This window comes from Colossoma macropomum, unplaced genomic scaffold (genome assembly GCF_904425465.1).
Source record: "Colossoma macropomum unplaced genomic scaffold, Colossoma_macropomum, whole genome shotgun sequence".
Lineage (NCBI taxonomy): Eukaryota > Metazoa > Chordata > Actinopteri > Characiformes > Serrasalmidae > Colossoma > Colossoma macropomum.
The window spans coordinates 20,762,486-20,785,290 of NW_023494810.1; the positions used below are offsets into that span (position 1 = coordinate 20,762,486).

General features: G+C 40.3%; 1 protein-coding gene across 1 annotated transcript in view; it reads left to right on the forward strand.

Annotated features, from left to right (window-relative positions):
• Positions 1 to 22,805, forward strand: part of pik3c2b (phosphatidylinositol-4-phosphate 3-kinase, catalytic subunit type 2 beta) — a 61,838-nt gene that overhangs the window by 11,818 nt on the left and 27,215 nt on the right. The window contains exons 5-14 of the mRNA XM_036560130.1: positions 3,506 to 3,626; positions 7,467 to 7,578; positions 7,680 to 7,759; positions 7,850 to 7,913; positions 9,514 to 9,660; positions 9,987 to 10,020; positions 11,730 to 11,925; positions 14,736 to 14,858; positions 19,241 to 19,411; positions 20,340 to 20,451. Coding sequence (XP_036416023.1) covers positions 3,506 to 3,626; positions 7,467 to 7,578; positions 7,680 to 7,759; positions 7,850 to 7,913; positions 9,514 to 9,660; positions 9,987 to 10,020; positions 11,730 to 11,925; positions 14,736 to 14,858; positions 19,241 to 19,411; positions 20,340 to 20,451 — 1,160 coding nt within the window. The remainder of the gene's footprint in view (positions 1 to 3,505; positions 3,627 to 7,466; positions 7,579 to 7,679; positions 7,760 to 7,849; positions 7,914 to 9,513; positions 9,661 to 9,986; positions 10,021 to 11,729; positions 11,926 to 14,735; positions 14,859 to 19,240; positions 19,412 to 20,339; positions 20,452 to 22,805) is intronic.

Genomic DNA, 22,805 nt, shown 5'->3' on the forward strand with positions numbered 1-22,805 from the left:
TGTTAAAGAGACCTCTCTGGCCTCAATGAAAAATGTAACTATCACTACATCTGGTCTAAATATGCCTACTCACCTCTCAGTGGTGCCACAGCAGTCACTAGAGCAAGATTTTCCTGTTTCAAGGCTAGGAAATCCCCTTTTGATGACGTATATTGAAGAACGGAGGAACTTTTGAAAAACTGCAAGCACTTTGCGGCGGATAGTTGAGGGCAGGGTTTTTTTGAAGTTTTTTGAATACAGAAGAAATACAGACGGAAACCAGACAGCTAACTTACTGCTAGGAAACTTAAAATTACTTTTGTATTTATTAGCTGCTACATCAATGGCTACTCCAGCAGACAGGATTTCTTGATTGTTCCCAGGAGGGAGATTCCCAGTGGCTGGATGATGTATTTGTGTAATCGAAGCTGAATATTGCAAAGAGAGTACACTGATAGAGAAAAAGACGTAAAGGGTGCAAAGTTATGAATACTGTCAAACTGATTATGCTGCAGTCCTGTGCTACAGAATATTACCTAACATGACTAATGTATTAGAAAGTTTTAGGTGGAATGGCCTTTTAATATCATATGTTAATCATATCAACATACAAACCAAACTGACACTAACTATAAAAAAAATAAATACAGACAATGATATTTACCTGATTCTCACATTCTCCTTAAGCCTTCATTAACAAAATAAAGTGTGTTACATTAAGAGTTAATTTAACACAGCTTATTAAACCGGTTGATGTTATCAACTAGGGGTGTGGGAAAAAATCGATTCTTAGATGCATCGCGATGCGGACATGCACGATTCTGAATCGATTCACAAATGTCAAAAATCGATTTTCTAAATATTTAATTTATAACGTAATGTTGACGGAATGCAAAAGGCGGAACTTGGAAGCGCGGAAGTGTAGCGCCCAGACAGTCTGTGGCGGCACATAACAAAAACACAGCTGGATGAGTGAGAAATCCGACCGGCACTCTCTGCATTAAAAGCCAGGTTAGGTCAGGAGTCACAACACAAATGTTAACATTTTGTCCTTTCAACAAAAATGAAACCACCTTGGGAGCCGCAACATTTAATGTCCAGTATGTCTCAGTATGTGATGATGTCCTAGTATAGACTAAAAAATATAAACGAAAACGCAGATTTACTTTGCTCTGCTTTAAGCTTTAGCTCAGCTATAGCCGCTTTCCTCCCATCTCCGCCAGAAAACTTTTCCTCAGAAGTTGATCAGTTAAATGTCTCTCAACGTTCGACTGTTTTACGAGGCGGAAGTCGCTTCTTATTCTTCACCTTCTTGTTCGAATTCACCCGTTCCGCCTTAAATTCTAACTGAGGCGCTGAATGTAAATGTGGCACCATTTAAGGTGGAATGGGAGAATTCGAAAGAGAAGCTGACTTCAGCTTCGCCACTTTTTAGTGTGTGACAGTCTCTCGTTGAAGATTTAACGTACCAGGAAACCAGCTGTGGTGCTTATAAATGCGAATAACGCATCGTTGGTGACCTGCAGTCTGCACGCCGGTTCTCAGTTGTTGCGAAACAGGGCTTTCGCGTTATGTTGCACACTCAAAGATACTTTACTGACACAGCGATCCCCCAACTCTCTACAACGAGACCAAAACCGAAGTTATAAAATCACTAAAGAAAACGGGTAGAATAGCTGTAACGTGCTGCGTGGACATCCATTGCCACTGGATCTTATTTCACCGTAACTGCGCATTTTATCGCAGATGAGTAGCATCAGCTTCTCGTGCTCCGAAAAAGAGCACTGAATGAGAGCCTTCTAGTTCTCTTGCCACATCACTTCCATTTGTTTTATTAAAAAAGATACTTGCTTTGCTTTAAAAGTACCAAGTCACTTTAAATAACAATAACACCGAGTTACTTACTCACTTTAAAATGTATATTGTCTCTACATTCTGTATATATTTTGTGTATATTTTGTGTATATTTAATATATTTCAGTTGGTTTTTCTTGTATTTTTATTTTTACTTATTTACTTTCTGTAGAGTGATTAGCTGAGCCTCACCACAAGCATTTCAATGCATAAATGTCCTGACATGTTGTGCAAGTGACAAATAAACTTGAAACTTGAACTCGAAACTTGAGCTCACACAGTGAGAAAATATAAATGCTATGTAGAAAAAAAGATGCATCGAGATTCATCGATAATCGTTTTATAATCGCATCGCAGCCCTCTGAATCGTAATCGAATCGTGAGGTGCCTAGAGATTACCACCCCTATTATCAACTATTATCTACCAAGGTTTTTTTTATATATTAGCATAAGAGTACACCGCTGGGATATATTGGGAAAACTACTTTACCTTAACCTCTTATTCGCCAGGGTATATTTTAGTTTTTCCGTCTGAATTTACATGACCAAATCGTAAGGCAAATTATTCAGTAAATGCATGAAATAAACGTCAGTTTTTATTTTATTTTATTTATTTATTTTTTGTTGCAAAAGTTCCCCTCAGATTAACAGAAAATGTGTTTTATGATAATACACATATTGCTATATGCTTACAATTTACTGCTGAAAGCCAAAAATCTTTGTATTTTTTTTATAAAAATAATTTTTACAGAGCAGATCACTGAAGAGACGCCATCTGTTTATAGTTTATAGCCCAGATTTGTGGAAAAATGGGTCAACTTTCAGTAGACAAAAAAAAATTGTTCAGCTTCTTTTATTATAAGGGTTTAAAATTACATTGCCCATCTATTTGACTGGAAAGAAGACAGTTACAGCTCTCATGTGACACCCAGCTTTTGAATGTAGCTTATGAAATATGAAATTTATGAAGTGTGTTTTGGAACCACCGGTGGTCTCAAGGAGTTGAAAAGGTTAACTAGATGTCAGTAAACTAGGGGTCTGTCTCACAAAGCAGGATTTCTTGGTTAACCAGTTAACTTAAGGCTTTGATTTAACCCTGGATTTACCATACCATGTCAGTGGATCATTTTTTTTGTACCAAGCTGCATCACCATGCCAGCTTGTGCTGCACACCTAACCTCCTCCTTGGCAAGTTAAGTTTGGGATTTAGAATTACAAACGGCTTCAGCTTCTGACCATCAGAGATGGCCTTCTGATGGAGGTGGACCCCTCTTGTCTTTTTTGGGTCACTTTTTTTTCTTTTTGTGGCATTAATCATGTGAAAAATATTATATGAAAAACAAATCATATATAGATGTAAAGAATGTAAAACAATTATTACTCCAGTAAGCATTAACATAGTGACAGTGTATATGGCATTGCTTTTTACCATTTAAAAGTTTCGCGTTTCTTTACATAGCATTGTTTGACAAATAAGCCCCTCTGCTCCTCTTCATCTTTCATGTGGTTGGTTGGTAGACATCACAGATTCATCACAGCTTGAGTATCTAAATTCGGTTGTTAAATGAGGTAACTGTGGTCATGTTCATTTTTGGGAAGCTATAAAGTAGTAGGGAATCCTGTCAAACACTGCTTTGTGAGATAGCCCTTTACCTTTCCTCTCTTTCCTCAGGTTCATCCACTATTGACCTGCTGATATACCAGACTCTATGCTACGCCCACGATGACCTGGACCTGATCGACGTGGATGACTACCTGCTGAAAGTGTGTGGCCATGCCGAGTACCTCAATAAGTAAGCACATTTGAGCTACCAGCTTGCTTGGCACAGTGTTTACTTGCCTCCAACAGTGAATGAACTTGGTAAGGGAGACTCAGGGAAGGCTGTACATAATAAATAGACTGGGCCTCCTCTGTTCTGAGTCGTTTTTAAGAGATGTTGGCCTGTCCTCCAGAGCTCTCTTTGATTGACACCTGCTTTTTCTTCAACCCTACATACAAGAGCACGACAGGCAGTGCTCAGAATTGGGCCTCAGGCCACATTGAGCACTGCAAACTCCCTCATAATGCCTTGCTGTTGGCAGCATGGTTACCAGGCCTTTCCACCTCCCCTACAGGCACTCCCCCCCCCCTCACAGTGGCACAGAGCCACTGGCAGCCAGCCGACATCATGGCTAAAACAAAAAAAGAAGAAATTAGAAAGAAAAAGATGTGGCATGTCATGAAAAGCAGTCCCTGGACAATGGCGTAATGAGCGGCACGTCATGGACGCTTTCTTTGCTCTGTGTTGTCGGCTGCCTGCACCGCGGCCAGAAGATGGAGGCGCTTTCAGAGAAGGCAGCCAGGGATTGCTGCTTGTGGTTTGTGGTGCGAGCAAACTCTCGTCATCCAGCAGAAGGCCCTCAGTTGTGGCCGTCAAAAACAAGCTGTGCTTATGTCTGTGGCAGTCTGCAAACCTCGGTGGGACTCCCCCCAAACACGACCACCGGTCTGAGAAAATCCCAACCTCCAACCACTCAAATATTTGTGTTACACACGCTTATTGGTCTTTTTGCTGGCAAACATGGCTCAAAGCAAGTTAAATGCTCTTTTAATAGTGTGATTTCTGAATACTGTCTAAAGTCAAAATAGTATGCATCAAAACTGTTTGATTTCGCATTTATTACGTAATTGCCTTGTTGCAGTTATTTTAGTTAATCACAGTTTTTTAAGTTGAACAAATTTGATTTATTTGATTTTGTTAAAATAAGATAGCATGGCTGAAAAGTCACCCCCCAAGAGCACAGACTAGAAATAGTTGGGCAGGTTTGCCCTCGTTTGTGGTGAAATTTGCGGCAATCCAGCACCAAACGGCCCCAGGAGAGTAACTCCTGAGTGGTCCTATTTACAGGGCAGTGGTAAGTAATGTTTGTTTGTTTGTTTTCAGGGCTAGCAGGTATCTACAGTGCTGTGAAAAAGTATTTGCCCCTCACACGATTTCTCCTATTTTTGCTAAATTGTCACTTTTAAATCTTTCAGATCATCCAAAACTAAATCTAAAACCAATTATAATATAAAATAAAGCCAACACTAGTTAATGCAAAATGCAGCTTTTAAATGATCATTCCATTTATTAAAGATAAAGATTTATTCAAAACTTATATCACTCATGTGAACAAGTACTTTCCCCCCTAAATCTAATAATTGGTTCTGCCACACTTGGTAGTAACAACTGCAATCAAACGTTTGCAATAACTTGCGATTAGTCTTTTACATCTATGTGAAGGAATTTTGGCCCACTCTTCTTTTTAGAATTGTTTTAATTTGGCCACATTGAAGGTTTTCAAGCATGAACTGCCAGTTTAAGGTCTTGCCACAGCTTCTCAATAGGATTCAAGTCAGGACTTCAGCCAAAACAAAACCAAAGTTTAATTTTGTTTCTTTTGAGCCATTCAGAGGTGGACTTGCTTGTGTGCTTCTGATCATTGTCCTGCTGCATAACCCAACTACCCTTGAGCTTTAGGTCACAAGCTGACGGGCAGACATTCTACTTCAGTGCTGAATTCATGGTTCCATCAATTATGACAAGTCATCCAGGTCCTGCAGAAGCAAAGCAGCCCAGGGCCATCGCACTACCACCACCATGTCTGACCAGTGGTGTGGTTCTGTTTTAGTGACACCTAGATTCAACAGACCTGGCAGTAATCATGCCTGGGTGTGGCTAGTGAAATGGGACAGTTACTTTTTTACATAGGGCCAGGTAGGGCTGAACAGCATTTTTCCTTCAGTAAATGAAATTATTTGAAAACATTTTTGTGTTTACTTGGGTTATCTATGTCTAAAATTAAAAGTAGTTTAATGATCTGAAACATTCAGTGTGACAAATATGCAAAAAATAGCACTGTACATTTAGTAAGCAAGATAATGGGATAAGACAATAAGAAAACAAGCTAATCAGCCAGTTTGGCCACTTTAGACTAATACTTAGTAATCCTATACAATAAAGAAAGAGGGCAAATTGTTATTTGCAATTATTTAAATGAAAATTGATCATCAGCTAAAATTTCGTGACAGGCCTGTTAACACTCATGGTTTGTAACAACTCCGGAACAGATTTTAAGTGAGTTGAAGGGAAAAAATTTTGTATCAACCTGGATACTTTGCTAAGACAGTGTTAACAGCATAACAAAGTAAATCAATTAATCATGAGTACAATAGCAAGCAGCGCAGGTGTGTGTGTGTGTGTGTGTGTGTGTGTGTCGGAAGTGTGGCTTGCCTTGATAACCCTGAAAAAGTGCGAGCATGTGCAGGGCTGTGTAGAGCGGAAGGGACGTCCTGTGTGTAGCTCTGTTATTATTTTTCTGCCGTTGTTGCCACTGTGCAACAGTAGCCTACTTTTTCTTCTAATTTTTTTTTGACCATTGTGGTCAAACAATAAACGCCACCCCTAATCTTGATGGGGCAGTGGGAATCCTGCATTTGCCCTGATCTTGTAGAATGATCTCAGCTCTTTTAAAATATTATAGTTCAGTTGTGGTTCCACAGCGATTAAGGACAAAGGAAATGGGTGTGATGTATAAAACTAGGCGTATTAGTATAATTTGCCCACTATTCAACTTCACTAATTTAAAAGACATATAAAGTTTTTTCATTTGCAAATGTAATAGGTTTCAGTGAAAATGCATTTATGTGTGCATTAGAATGACACATTAGCACAGACCCATCAGATATGCTCATTTTTTCACTGTGTCTGCCCTGGCTGAAGCTGCCTATTGTTCTTATACATGATTTACCTCTTTACTATTATATGATTAGTCAATTACCAAGTATGCCTTCTTTAGTTTCTCTTCCTTTGCTGCGGCCATCATTCAAAGTCCTGTCTGTGCAGCACCAAAGTCCTTATAAAAGTTCTGTTTAGTCAGCCCTATCTTGGCAACGCCCTGGGGAAGTTATTTCCAGTCATACAAGACCAGGCCTCTGTTTCTTTGAATGAGTAGAAACCTTTAAAACCTTTAGATTGATGTTTCAGAAACATTTGACATGACTGGTGAAATCTGACTAGAATCACATAAGTAGTTTGTAGCCTTTGGCTCAAAGAATGTAATAGAATTTATTGTCATTACACAGCAGTACCTGCTGTAGTGTAAAATTGAAGTGTAAAATTACAAAAATATATTATAAATCTTGCTAAAAAAAATCAAGGTGACCAACAAGGTGATTGGAAGGGTGTGACTTTCCATAACAGAGCTGCCTTGATGAGTGTTATGAGTTTTCCCATTAATTTTCAGCCAGTGAACTGTCTCTTTAATCATATCTCTTGTGACAAGCAATTTCTTCTTTTATGGTGCAGCAAAAAAATAGAAGCCTTATTGCCCTGTTTTTCCTGTAGTGTACATCAGTTTGTCAAAATAATGTTCAGATGTGCTGGGAGCAAAAAATATGGACTGGTGGGTTTGGAGTTAATAATCGCTATATTAGTTGGTATTATTTTGTAATGTACCTTTACCAGAAATGATTAAAGGGCCCCTATGGTTTCTATTGCGTTCTAAGAACAGGGGTGATTCATTAAGGTTGCGTAGGCTGTAGGCTAAAGATCTTTTTCTCTCTCTCTTTTTCTGTCTGTCCCTGTCTATCTTTGTCTCTGTGTCTGTCTCAGTTCTCAAACCCTTGCAGGCTTGGAGTATATCCAGCAGTGCCTGAAGTTTGACTGGGACATCCGACTCTTCCTCGCCAAGAGGAGCTCTGTAAACATGGAGCTAGCGCGCACGGTGAGTGTTGCATTACAGCAAGCAAATATTAAATTGAATTACTAAAACTCAGAATACAGTTATAGCTCCAGTAAATGTATGTATCCACTGTTTAATGGCAGCGGGAAGACGATGAAATCCCGTCCACCATGAATCACAGCATCCTCCTGCAGGAAAGGCCCATCAAGCAAACTGTGACAAGGTGAGAGGCGAGGTAGTTTGGAATCAACAAACAGTTTTTAAGTCTCTAAATGGCACCCTTGCACTGAACCTCTTGGGTGGTATTCCATAGGGAGGCGCTCACTCTGCTACTGGACACCTTTCATAATGAGGCTGAGTCCTTCGTCCTGTCAGAGGTAAGTTTAAACACATAAATCTCAGTGACAAAAAATCAATACAGAGCAAATCAGTGGAACAACCTGTAGATATCTACACTTACCAGAACCACGTTGATTTTGAGTCCAAAACTGACCCAAGCTTGACAAAGTTCTGTCTGAAACTGACCCAACCCAAACCACATCATCTCATCATCAGGTTTTGACGCAGAAACTGACACAGGCATGGCAAAATTCTGTCCGAAACTAACCCGAACTGGCTCATCACCCAAAGTGCAGAATAAAAGCTTATATATTTAATGACGATGAGAAATTGAGTCCAAACCAGACATGAACACTATGGGCAAATATTTCAAGCTCTGACACTTACTGGCCAGTTAGATACGCCTACTTCGTTGGTACACCTTGTAGGATTACATTTAGAGACTATAGCTCATCGTTTTCCATGTACAATTTATTAGTCATCATTTAGCCCAGTTTCTGACCACAGAACCACTGTTGACTGGATATTTTTAATTATGAGACTGTTCTTAACCCAGTATCATGTAATACCTCCAGCAACACTGCTGTGGCTCATACTGGATTTTGCACTGGGAAAACTGTCTGTCACTACTGAGAGTGGTCCACTACCCGAATAATATCTGGTCAGTGGTGGTCCTGGGGGGGGTTTCCACTTATAGATGAGTGATCCTGACTGATGGTTTCAGACGTCATTTTCCAAATATGTGTCGTGGTCAGGGTGGGTTTAAATTTTACAGTTAGGCTCTAACAGCCTGCCTCTCACTTTGAATAGATTTTACCATTAATTTCCACTGCTTTAGTTTTTACTTTTTAGTTTTCCTCTCTACTATCATTACCTTAAAACAATGGCATGCTAGACTTCAGCAAGAATCACTCACATTGACAAATTGTAGCACCGAGGCCCACACTTCTGAGACAACAGATGTGCAGGATGTAAACAGCGGAACAATTCAGAAAAGTACAGATTAGTGTGGAGGACTTTTTAATTTGTTTGTAATTAATTTATGTTTACTGTGTTTATAAGTAACTTGTTCTGTGTAAAGAAATAGTGTTTTAGAGTTAAGCAGGTGAAAGCTAACACCCTGTTATCCCTTTACTATGTAAGCACCACGCAACATGTGAACATCACAATATGGAAAGTTTATTCTGCCAAAAAAAACATTTACGATGTTGTTCAAAAGTATTGATGGTTGAATAAATTCATTAAATTAAACTTCATTTTAGACAGCTCATTATTTCATCATTTTATCCTAAATAATGTCTTACTTTATCAGTACACGATCAAATGGTGGCTATTATTGTTACTACACAGTAATGGTGGTCCATTTCAAGGCTGATTTGGACATAATTTGCATGGGATTCAGATCTTGATCATAAAGGTCGTGTTCAGACAGTATTTTCTTGGGCTTGGGTCAATGTGTGTGTTTGAAGCTCTTCACTGCAGTCAGTAATTGTAAACCTAGTTTACTAAATAGATGGTAGTTGTTTCTGATAAAATGGCCAATAAAGGTAGACACATTGGGGTAGGTACCTAATAAACTGGCAGTTCTACAAAAAAAAACTTAGAACGAAATGGATGCTATCTCTGTATTGCTGGTAGGTTGAGTTGCCATTGCATGTGGAGCGCTTGGTTCAGTCAGTGAAGGCCCTGTGCAGCTCCCTCGCTGCCGTGGAAACACCCGACATCACTGCAGCCCTTAACCAGCTGCCTGCCTGCCCATGCAGACTACAGCCAAGGGTGCAGAAGGTAAGAACACGTTCGCACACCTGATGCAGAGCCGATGTGGGTGAGTTATTGGAAAACTGACTGAACTGAACTACCATGAACTACCATGTTTCTATTAGAGGCTCTGGTCTAAACACACATGCTAGCGTCTGCACATCTGCAGTGCTGGCTGTTGCAGTTACTTCATTTGAAGAAACCGAAAGCGCAAACCTCTTCGCTGAACTGTTAACACTTAAAGCTAAAACACTAATGCTGCAAGAAATTTTCCTTGGTGCAGTATTCGCGTCTGGTTTCAGTTCCGCTACACAACTGACAATGTGCGTGTGTGTGTGTTTTTCTCCTTACAGGATGTGAGCGTGCTTGCGAAGAGAGAAACACGAGGTACTGTAGCCATCATGCCCCACTAATCAGCGTTTGACACTCACTCCACACTTTCACGCTTCTGTTTAGGGCTTTGACTATCCATTATAGTAGTAATCTGCTAAGACTACTCTACTGACTATTTTGACAATTGAGTAATCAGTTTAAAAAGGCCAGACGATAAAAATAGACTTAACTGCACAATAACAATCTATGCATTACCGTTTTAACAAAGATTTCCAAATACCCTATTGGAAAATGATAAAATAGAAATCATTTAAAAAGTCTTCATAAAAAAGTAAAAAATAAATAAATAACACAATAAGTAGCAAAAAAAAACATAAATGGTCCATCAAATTCTGATTTTTTTATGAAGGAGAGAGCAGTGGTAACATTCAAAATACCTTATCACCATGCAAGTTAATCACTGCCCATTCATTTAGAAGGATTTTTTTAAAAAGATGATTCTTGTAAAATGAGTATTCAAAGTCAGTTGAGTTAATTATGGCAGTCCTACTCCTGCATATTTATCTTTCATTCAATTTTTTAAAGATTCTAAAATTTCAGTTATTTACGATAAATTTTCTGAAACACCTTTGATTGGATGACCACTTTTCAATATATTATTTTTCATTATTTTCATTATATTATTATGCCTAATTTGATGTTTTACAGCTTTTTCTGTCATTTTAGAATCATCAGTAGCTCTGTTCTTCATTCTGGACATATCTGAAATTTGCAATTGTTGAAGTTTCCTAGCTTCCTTCTAATTATTTGAAAGCTATGATATTGCACAAGACTACAGTAGTTTTATCTGGAACCAGCTTGGTTTTACAGTGATTCCAAACTGTGGAACAGTAGTATCTTCAAAATAAAGTCATAGCAGAAGTTTGGGCACCTGGTCAAATTACGTTTTATTGATTTTCAAAACTCAGCAAATAAATAGAAATTGTGACCTAAATATTTAACTATGTCATTTGACTGAATTTTGCATATGACTGTACCTGTATGGGGCAGTTGGAAGAGTGTGTGTGTGTGTGTGTGTGTGTGTGTGTGTGTGTGTGTGTGTGTGTGTGTAAGAGGTGCAGGCCTGTCATGTTTGTTGTTGAAGTGTGTTTGTAAGGAAAGGTTCCTGACCTCCTTCAGTAAGGATGTCTGAGGTTCTCTGAAGGGATAAACAGGAAGGATGCGTTTCTCCCCTCAGGATGCACTCTACCCACCTTCCTTTGGAATGTAATCTGAATTCCAACTGGTTTAACAAATGAATGAACAGCCGTGGAGCATCAGCTTCTGTCTCAGCAGAGTGGCATCTCCATGGATGCATTACCTTTGTTTGATTGTTAGCTGTGGTCAGTTATAGTTCTCTTGTAGTTTTGTCAAGATGTTTGCTGCAGTGCTGATGCTCTACATTGATTTTCTCAGACAAGCTTAGACCCATAAACAAGCTTTATAAGCTCTGAAGATTTGCACATACATTGGCTTTCCAAACATGTTTGGAGATAAGGAAATAAATTTGTTATTTGAACAGCCCCAGAGAAATGCAGTCTATTCCGGCAATATCCTTTGGCTTCACCTAAAACCAGATCTATTTAAGGGAAGAGTGTGTCTTGTTAAACAGGAAGTCTGTGTCGTGTGTCTTGATAGAGTTGCAAGCCTATCAGACTTGTTGCTGGAGTGTGTTTATGTGGAAAAGTCCTTGACCTCCTCAGTGACACTCTTGCTCTTTCCAGAGAAAATAGTTGAGAGGTTGACGGCGGCCATCTTGGAGCTAGTGGAGCTGTACTGCAGCACGTTCAATGCCAACTTCCACACCGTGCCGTCTAGCAGCCGGCCTATGGCACCCATTCAGGAGGCGGGCATGGTGACCAACGTGTTGTCCTTCAGCGTTTACGCTGCTTACCGCATTCCCATCACCTGGGCCGCCAGGTAATCAAACACAACTGTGCTCCTCTGTAGCCATGTACAGTACTGTGCAAAAGTCAGGGACCAGCCTTCATTTATTTAATTTCCCAAACCCAGACCTCAACATCGTATGTGTAGTTTTCTGTTGAATATATGTTATCTGCTGTTTTTTTCAATCAATCAGTAACTTACTAAATGGCTGTTTAAACGGGAAACTAAATGAAGGAAGGTCTCTGACTTTTGCAGAGTAATGTCATTCATATGTCTTAGAAAATCATGTGATTTCCTGGTTCTTTTACCTAGACACCTGTTAATGCATTTCATTTCCTTATTTTGAACAATGAAGTGCAAATCCACATAATGGTTGTGTTTCTATGGAAGGAACAATGGCACACTGGAAGGGATTTATTTGAAGGCGTTGCACAGTGTAAGGCAGACAGTGGTGTCCATTATCAGGCTTACAGTACAGTAGAAACCAGCATTCCTTTGGTTTCATTGCAAAATGAAGAATAAAAAAAAATACCAACAGTCCTGTGATAGTAAAAGTGCATCATTTTAAACTCAACTGTCAGTCAACTGCTTAAACAAGTAACTACTCACTGATAAGATCTGCCATGTTTAACTTTGTTTCTCTGCACTAAAAACTAAATAACCAACCAGTCATGGAGAGCTCTACTGTTTCATGTGGCACAGATAAACTACTTGTTACACACACACACTCATGAATGGCATATTCCATCTGTCCTTGCTGACTGTGGTCCAGCGTAATCCAGTGGGATTACATGGTATTTATGGGGTACAGATAGAATCCCCTGAAAATGGCCGGCCCCTTTCTTGATAGGGTTTATTTGATAGGGTGTTGGGTAGTGTGTGTTTATGTCTGTTCATCCCTCAATACATACACATTACAGACTTTAGTTTTGATCAACAGAGCTGAGTAAAAAAATAAATATGAGCCCAGAAACCTTAAAGCTATGCTTTAAAAAATGATTGAGCCCATTTCCCTCCCCCCCTTCCCACCACGGGAATAGGCTCCTCCACCCATTGACCCTGGTGGACCAGTGGCCTTTGTCTCCCTCTGAAACTGATGCTGCCTGCGGATTGGGCAGCCACAAAGGATGCAGTATGGGAACTTGCCATGACCTTTGACCCCTCAAAGGCTGAGTTGAGGGCAGCCTGGGCGCTCGGCACCTGTCCAGTGGTGTTGGAGGGCAGCCGCAGTGACGCATGACATCTGGTGACAGGGACAGTAGATAGTTGGACAGGAAGCTGATAACATGAGTAAATGGACCTCGCAAATGCCTTTTATGCTAGGAGACCTCAGACTCTGCATTTGATTTTTTTTTCAATACAGAGGCCTGTCCTTCATTTATTAAATTTCCAGTCAAAACAGCCGTTATGTTTGAGTTCCCTTTTCAGGAGATATTTCTGAGGAGACTAGATATAAGAAAATCCACTTATATAATGAACGTTTCGAAAACTGAAATAAAAAAAAAATGATTTAAACACCCGTGGAAGATTGGTATACCAGTAAAACTGGTAACTTACCATCAAATAAACAGTACTTAAAGCTTTCAACTTTGAGAGAGAGAGAAGAATATCAAGCTCCACTCTTACTTCAGGTCTGAAAAAGTCCACAGGTGTTTGTGTCCATCTTTCCACTGTGAGAAGATAACTCAGTGCTATGAGTTCAAAAGGATGTGTAGCTGTCAAGAAGCCATTACTGAAAAAAAGAAAAAAATTTGCAAATGAAACAAAGATGGTGTTCAGAGAGCAATGGACTGTACACTCCAGAGCCCAGGCTTTAACACTGTTGAATGCGTTAGGGATTACTTGCATCATGAGAAACAGAGACTGAAACCAGATTCTAAGGCTGAACTTTGGAGGTGTTGAAAAATCTCCCTGCAGATTTCTTTGGAAAACTGAAAGCAAGTCTCCTGAAAAGAATGGAAGCTGTAATAAAGGCTAATTGTGGACACCCTAAATACTAAAAAATATGTTTAGTTGTTGAGGCTCCTGTGTAATGTTTTGTTAATGTTTTATTTTGCTGACACTGAAAAAAGAATTAATGGCCGTTTTGATTGGAAATTAAATAAATAAAAGAAGGTTTCTGACTTTTGCACAGTACTGGAGTATAATGTGAATTTGAATAGGTAAATTATTGATATCTTCACAGGAATGTGTTGATGATTAGTTATCATTATTAGCCCAGGAATTCTATACTTTGCTAGTTTATATGCCATGTTCCTGTGACTCACATATACATGTTGTAGTTCGGTGTTTCAGGATCTGGCATTCCATTTAGCCGCGGAATGTTTTTCTTTCTATTGCGAATGGCCTCTTGAGATCGCTTTTCCTTTTAAAGAGATTTCCAGTGATCTAGTCTTGGATTAAAAGTGTAGGAGAGTGATTGGTAGGACTGGCAGCAGAGATGACTTGCCTTGCACTTGGTGGACTTTCACTGTTATAGAAGTTGAACTGACTGAAATACAGGCACATTGACTGCCTCAGAGGACTTCTTTTTGCAACAGGCTGCAATTTTTGGTTACTATCCTCCTCCTATGGTTAAATGCCATGCACAGTGCCAGTGAAATTTAATAAAACAGGCATGGATGTCGAATTTCATTGTGTTTAAATAGGTCCCAAGTAACCTGGATTTGATCTTCGTGTCAGATTGATATTATATGCGACCCTCTAGCTCATCTTTCATGTTTTATTAAAGATCACCCCCTGTTTTTAGTGGAGTAAATTTGAAATTGAAGTTCTTTTTTGTGGATTACTGAGCATTTGTTCACTGATTTTTCTCTCTATCTCTATTTCTCCCTCTCTCTCAGTTATGAAGGGTTTTTCCTGTCCTGTTCGCTTACCCATGGGGTAGCTGAACTATGTGCCCCCCAGCACACCAGCAAACAGTCGGTCAGCAAATACCTATTCCATCTGGTGGTTTGGGACCAGAGGTGAGTTTTAAATGAACCCCATTTCTCTATGTATGATCTACTCCACCCAGAGAGGAATATCCTACTTGTAATGCTCTTTTTTTCTGCAAGGGCTGGCTGATATATTATCTCTACCGATATGCTGGCATTGGTGTCACACAGTAGAGTTTAGATTATTAAATAGAACTATTTGTTAAACGTAGTGTATTTCTGCCAAGGTATTATTGATAGATAATAAAAACGTGAAGTCCCCCTAAAGAAATAATTTAAATCATAAAGATCTTACAGGTCAGCTGCATGTGCTATTATTGTGAAATGTTAGCGTCTAGGAGCAACAACAGCTCAGGCTTGAAGCAGGTGATTAGGCAAACTCACAAAGCGCAGCCGTTGAGTGCTGATGCATGTAGCACATAAAAATGGCCCGTCCTCTGTTGCATTAATCTCTTTTAAAGCAACATCAGCCTCCAGGAACAACATCAGCACAAGAACTGTGCATCAGGACCTTTCCATGGCTAAGCAGCCACAAACAAGCCTAAGATCACCATGTGCAATGTCAAATGTCAGCTGAAGTGGTGCAAAGCACTCCACCACTGGGCTCTGGAGCAGGAAAACGTATTGTCTGGAGTGATAATTCATACTTCACTGTCTAGCTGTCTGATGGATGAATTTGGCATTGGCGGATGCCAGGAGAACGCTACCTACCGGAATGTGTAATTTACTGTACTCTTTACTATTAAAGGTAAAAATAGATATGTTAAATGTGTCTGTTACAAGCTTCAAATTTATAGCATGGAACATCTTTTACAAGCTTCACAAGTTCTTGTTTAATGTAGAACATTCAAAATATGTTAATGGGAATCGCCTTTAGCTTAATGCTAATATATTTTTAGAATCTCATGGCGGCCATAGCAGAAATTAGCTGTGTCATAGAGGTGTTTTTTATTGACATTTATGGCCTGAGTTGATGGCCTAACTCTAACAGTCACAGTTTACCGCTGTGAAAATAAGATCGTGCTAGAAGATTTCACTTATTGTTAGCGTTTTTGAGTGACACTTAAACTTTAACTTGCATTGCTCAGTGCTGTCACTAGATGTTGAGCTGTGATTCTAACCTCTGTTAAGAGGCTATACAAGCTTGTGTTTTTCTTGAGAAGCATTCAGCTCCGCTAACATTGTGACTTATCCTACTCCCTCAGTGCTTGAACTGTCACTGACCTTTTTCAGATTTGTGTTTCTTGAAGTGTACTGGTAAATAGCTTTGCCAACCGGTAAGATTTGTTCTCTCTTGCTCATTCCCTGAAAGCAGGCCGGGGGTCCTAAAATAAACACAAACTGGGCCTCACAGCAAGTTTTTAATAGTCACTATCTCTTCAGGTCTCATTAGGATGGACAGTACAGATATAGTTGTAGCTATATTTGGGGTGCTCATTGGTAAACAGCAGTGCCTATTTAATGTGAAGACAGTATGTTTTTTTTTTTATTTTAATGGGGAGAAAATGAAGGGGTGCCTTCAATCTCAGAAGAGCTAGCACAGCTTTTAGTGGCCTCTTGAGGTTTAGTGGAAACTAATGAATGACCAGTTACCACCCACTCTGTGTTCATGCCCAGGTGCTGTATGTCTAGACTGGAGGACTTTAAGGCTGTAGTCCAGCACAGTTTGGTGACTTCTATACTCTAGCACACATATTAAACCTGTTAACTAACTGATGAATTGAATGTAGTGTGCAGGGAAGTCACCAAACTGCTGGACTGAGGTGCTGCTGAGTGGTATAGAAAAAATTCAGTATTATAGTATTTTCCAAATATATTGTAGCCTCAGGGTGGCACGGTGGCGCAGTGGGTAGCGCTGTCGCCCCACAGCAAGAAGGGCCTGGGTTCGATTCCCGGCCGGGTGACCAGGGTCCTTTCTGTGTGGAGTTTGCCTGTTCTCCCCATGTCTGCGTGGGTTTCCTCCGGGTACTCCGGTTTCCTCCCACAGTCCAAAAACATGCAGTCAGGCTAATTGGACGTGCTAAAATTGCCCCTAGGTGTGAGTGAGTGTGAATGTGTATATCTGTCTGTCTGCCCTGAGATGGACTGGCGACCTGTCCAGGGTGTGTCCTGCCTTCCGCCCAATGACAGCTGGGATAGGCTCCAGCACCCCACCGCGACCCGGAAGGATAAGTGGTTTAGATGATGGATGGATGGATGGATTGTAGCCTCACATAATTGGATGATAATTTAGTGTTAATAAAGTTCATTAACGCATTGGGCCTGACAGAATCTTCTTATTCGGGTAGGCTTGCTTTACTGTTTTTTTTTTTCTTCCTCTGATTTTTCCTGTAAGTTCAGACGTTCATAATGCTGAATGAGACACAGAATCAAACATTGTGATAGTGTTTGAAGCTTGATCTTTGTGAAATAAAAGACCTCAAGTGTGTTGCCATCTTTAATTTGACCATGGAACTGTATGTCAAAGAGCAAAATTATGATTGTGACATGAGCTTCACTGTCTTAGGCCATTCGTCCGTGACTGGTTAGCTTAATGCTTTTCATCTAAGAGCGGAGACAAGAGTTTTTCCCAGGAACTGAAACAGTTTTGTCTGATGTCTGAAGCCTGTTGCTGTGGTCTGAGGATGTCCTAATATATGTACCATAAAAGCTTTTTGTACAGCATGATACCGGGGTTTTTTCAGCAGAGGTGGCAGGCTGCTTGTAAACAAATACACGTGTATTGAGATATGATGAAATCTCATGATTAAATTGGCCATAACTTCCGTAGTACATACCCAGTTCACCAATTTTATTTCTATTCAATAACTGTGATATTTAATAGCTGTGATGGTGCTGGTTAGCTGTCCGGAGAAGCAGCAAAATATTCAGTCTGCAACTGATGTAAAAATCAAGTTTGACGCAAGCTTCAGTATAAATACAATCTCACACGCAGCAGCAGATCCATCAGTGTGTAAATCACTTCTAATCGTAATGCACATTAAAGTGAAATAAGCCCCCCTGCAAACACAGTAAGAAGGACAAGGCTAAATTTGGCTTTGTATTTGTCAGCTTCTTGTTCAGTTTTTCCTGGTTCACCTTAAATAGTGCTGCAGTTGACTTAAGCTTTGTGTAAAAAGGTGCCAATCTACACTGATGACCCTACCATCTGTGTGCCTCAGAAGAAATTCAGATTTATCTGGCCAGGCTATGTTTTTTTCAGTTTTCAGCTGTCTAGTTTTGGTGAATTGTGACCACTGCAGCCTCAGCTTTCTGTTCTTGGTTGACAGAATTGGAACCTGACATGGTCTTATGCTGTTGTAGCCCATCCACCTCAAGGGTTCTGTATATTGTGCATTCAGAGACCCTGTTTACACCCGGTCACTTGCTTCTTGAGTATCAGGATTATATCTGGATAAGGCTAAGCCACATGAAACTGCAGGTGTAAACACGCCCAAGACGCATTTCAAACAGACACAAATCCGATCACTCAAACCACTTCAGGAGGTCTGAGATGCATTTGAGTCACGTTTTATAACGTAATCAGATCTGTCTCTCTAAGAGCATAGTAAGGCTGTAAAACCAAAACCCCTCCACATACAACCGAAACTCCTCCCCATGCAGTATGTCACTGGGCATGGGATCCATGTCTATGAGGAAAAATAATTATAGAGGACGCACATGGTTGGGGACTGGATGAAACGAAATGCATAATAGCAATGTGGACAGACACTACTTTGCAAAACAAACTGCAGACAAGCTGCATTTCAATCTGACTAACAGGAGATGCATTTGACTACTGAGTGTAAATGCATGTGGCTAAAATCTTGTTAGAATACAATCCAGATACCAGTCATATGAAGTGACTAGATCCAAGAACCAGAACAGGGTCCGAGATGCTTTTCTGCTCTCCACAGTTGTACAGCGTGGCTGTTAAACGAGTGTGGCCATTCTCTGTTGATCTCCCTCAACAAGTTCTATGTCCGCAGAACTGCCACTCACTGGATGTTTTATCTTTATTGCACCATTCTAGGTAAACTCTAGAAACTCTAAAAAACTAAACCCATTCTGATGGTTGATGTGGACATTATCTGTGGCTGCTGGCCCGTACCTGTATGATTTTTATGCCCTGCACTGCTGGCAAACACTTGGCTGATTAAATAATTGCATAAATGAGTTGGTATACAGGTGTTCCTAGTAAAGTGCTCGGTGAATGTACAAACATTGCAGTTAACCAATTGTTATTATGTATCCATACCACAAAAACTGATCATGTATATTTTGTGTGATGCCTTTACCGATATACCGACATAGACAGTATATCACTAAGCGCTAGATTAAGGCTCTTTAGGATCAGAACACTCCTGAACACAGATGATTTACTGTTATGCCGATTGCTGGGTTGATCTCTGTTTCCTATTATCTCTCTCTAGAATTTGTTTCCCAGTGCAGATCAACCAGCTGCCGCGGGAGTCGCAGTTGACGGTGACCCTTTATGCCACTCCACTACCGCCCCCAGGAGGAGCGGAGGAGAAGAGCAAGCAGAAGGCCCGCAGCATGGAGGCTCTGGGTTGGGTCACAATGCCCCTCTTCAACTTCCGACAGTGAGTTACTTGAGGGAGATTACTATTCCTGCCAGGCTAACATCACTCTCTCATGGGCTCACTCGCTGCACATGATATTGTCTGCAGCTGACATTTAGAGAGTGTAGTAATTATTATGTAAATCTGTGAGACTGTATAGTTCAAATTACTTGAGGTAACAAAACAGGTTACTAAACTGAGGAGCACAGGCTGTCTTCCCTGTCCAGGCAATTAGGGGCAGGTAAAGATCTACTGAAGTGGAAGAGTGACATTTTCAGTGCATAAATCTGACAGCAATCATTTTTTGACTCAGCCTGACCATAGCCCTTTTCTCTATGGTGGAGAAGACTCTGCAGTGCAAGCTTTCTGTGTTCAGAAGTTAGACAAGGTTGATTCTACAGACTATACAGTAGCACAATGGAGGCACAGGGGTGAGGGAGGTAAAAACTGCAAGAGTGAGAGGGGAGTGAAGACCCTGCAGCTGCTGGTTTGTTTAACCTTCCAGAGGCAAAGAAATGCAAATGAATACTTTCGGTTAGGTGTACCTTCATATGGCATCAAAAATATTTACATTTAGTCAATAGATAACTAGCTGATGGGCAGTAAAGTTAATGTAAAGTCAACTGCACAAACCTTTATTCCTCTTCAATGCTGCCATTATGAACATACAACACACTTTTTCCATAAATGTTTATCTCTCACAGGCAAAAATATATTATTTTCAGGATATGTGCGTATAGCATCGCTCACAAAATATTTACTTTTTGTCAATGTATAAACATGTGAAACATGCCAGAAGCTTGCCAAATAGGCCAAGTATGCATGTATTTATATTCCAGTTCAGCTCATGTCCTGTTGTTGTTCTGTTGCGAGCAGCTATAAGCTATAAGCGGATGTTGGGGGGTGTGAGCAAGGCTGACCCCCTCTGTGTGTTTTTCCTCTCTTGCAGTGTTCTGACGTGCGGCAGGAAGCTGTTGGGCCTGTGGCCTTCGACCCCAGGCAGCGGAAACGCCCGCTCCAGCACGCCCAACTTTAGCCAGCCTGACAGCGTCATCCTGCAGGTTAATATTTCATATATAAAACCCTTTTCCACATGCTGCGGTTTTCTGAACACACCCAAGCATGAATGATATATTGATCTTTCATTGCCCATCCCTGTCTGTTTCTCACTCCCTCTTACTCTTTCACTCTTTTTTTCACCTTGTGTTCTTTCTTTCTTTCTTTCTTTCTTTCTTTCTTTCTTCTTTCTTTCCTTCTTTCTTTCTTCCTGCCTCTTTCTCACTATGTTAACCTTCACTGGTTAAAACTATTATTTGTCTGTTCATCTGCTTTCTTCTTAGGCCTTCATATACTCGCTTACTGTTTCTCCATCTCTTTCTTGTGTTTTCTCTTTCTCTCTCTTTCTTTTTTTTCTTTTTTTTCACTACGTAAATGCAAACCATTAAATGCAGTGGTCAAAGCTTTTTATTGTCTCTCCATTTACTTTCCTTTCCTTAGGTCTTCATATGCAATGCAGTAATGCAATTGCACATTCATTCTGAAGTCACCCATTCCTGTCTCCCACTTTCCCGTCCTTTTAGGGCTAGAACTATGCTTAAGTTAATGAATAATCTGTTCAACATTTTTCGTGGTCTTTCATATACAAAACAAACCCTCTTCCATTTTCCTCTTCACTCACTCATTTGTCTTTGCTCTTCTTCATCGACTCCACTTCATCCTATCATTTAGGATTCTTCCATATGTGCTAAATGTAATGTTCAAATTCTGTTGGTGAGAATAACTGGTTAAACTAATGAAACTGTTGGATTACTTTAGACTGCAGAGTTTATGAAGAAATTAAATAAATGTAATTTTATAGATTTTTCCGTGATTGAAAAAACATACCTTTATTATTTTCAAACACAGCTAGTACAGTGAATAGCACTAAATTGTTAAACTGGTTAATGAAGCTGCAGCCTGAACAGCTATTAAGTTATTATTCATATTTATATCTTATATTACCTAATTGTAGTTATTGCTTATTACTTACTGTTGCTCAAAATTCTGGCAGGCTTAAACCACATTTTTGTTCTGTGGCAGTGATTTAGCTGTTGGTGAACAGTACCTCAGTTTGTCATTGCCAAATGTTTTATTGTTACATCTTTTCACATTAACAGGCCATTAACAGCTGATTAATGAGTTATTAGTTGATTCATTTGCATGGATAATTAAATATCAAAGTGTTTTCCTATGCTGGATGTTATAAATGTTGCACTCTCTCATGATTCAGGCATACACATTATGTGTAAAAGTGTAATGGCATGGCCAGCCTGTCAACTGAAGTGTAAATGTCATCATCACTGGGCTGACACTGGGGATATGTCAAAAAAACCCGGGCGTACGCAGTTTGGGACCCACTGCTCTAGGCAGATAACTGCATTCTTTAGCTTAGTATCTTACTGAAGTCTGCCTGTATAGTCCAGCAGAGGCCACGCCTGATTGTTAGAAGAGGCAGTTGGCTGGGAGTGAATTGTCCTGCTGTATGCAGAGGGGACCTGAAAGTAGGTCAGATGGCTCAGAGAGAGAGAGAGAGAGAGTGTACTAGGGAAAGAGGCCAAAAAAATATTAACAACTTTCACATCTCGCTCTGCATAAAATCCCCTCCGGCACACACCCACACACACATACAAATGCACACACATACACATACACACACACACACACACACACACAGCACCTGAACTCTGTCACCCACAGGCTGTAACACACAAACCCACAATCACACACTCCCTAACACTAACCGCATTAACAACACCCCATAACACATTCTGACATGACATTTCAGCTTTGCCCTTTCAAAATGGCACCTCTCCTTCCCCCTGGACCTACAGCACAGTCCGCGTGTACTGCAGATCATGAGATGTTTTTTGTGCCCTGTAGCTCTTGATTCGTCCCCCCTGTGACCCGCTCCTTCTGAAATTTCCATCAGCCGCTTGAATGACGTACCGTGATGCAGAACTCTTTCTTCTAAACGCCTCTTTGTGCCAAACGTGGCAGTGCCAACAGCTCTGCTTTGTGCCTGGCTGCCATAGCTTTGTCTGAGGGCATTGGGCTGTGCTGTGGAAACTGATGGAGCCCCGTTGGTCTGGGCCTAGCCTCAGGCCTCGTTAAAGCCATAGTTCGGACAAAAATCAAAATTTGCGCAACTCTCTCCTTACCCCAAGTGTAAACGATCAGCCAAGACATGTTTGGTGTCTGAAGCTTGCTTCTTTACACACTTAATAGATGGTTCTTCAAGCGTTCTTTAGTATATATAGAACCACTCAAAGAACACTTGATTAATTGATTGGGTTCTTTGCATCGTAAAATGGTTCTTCAGATTGATGAAGAATGTGCTGTAGATGGTTCTATATTGAACATTTTTGAAAAGTGTTCT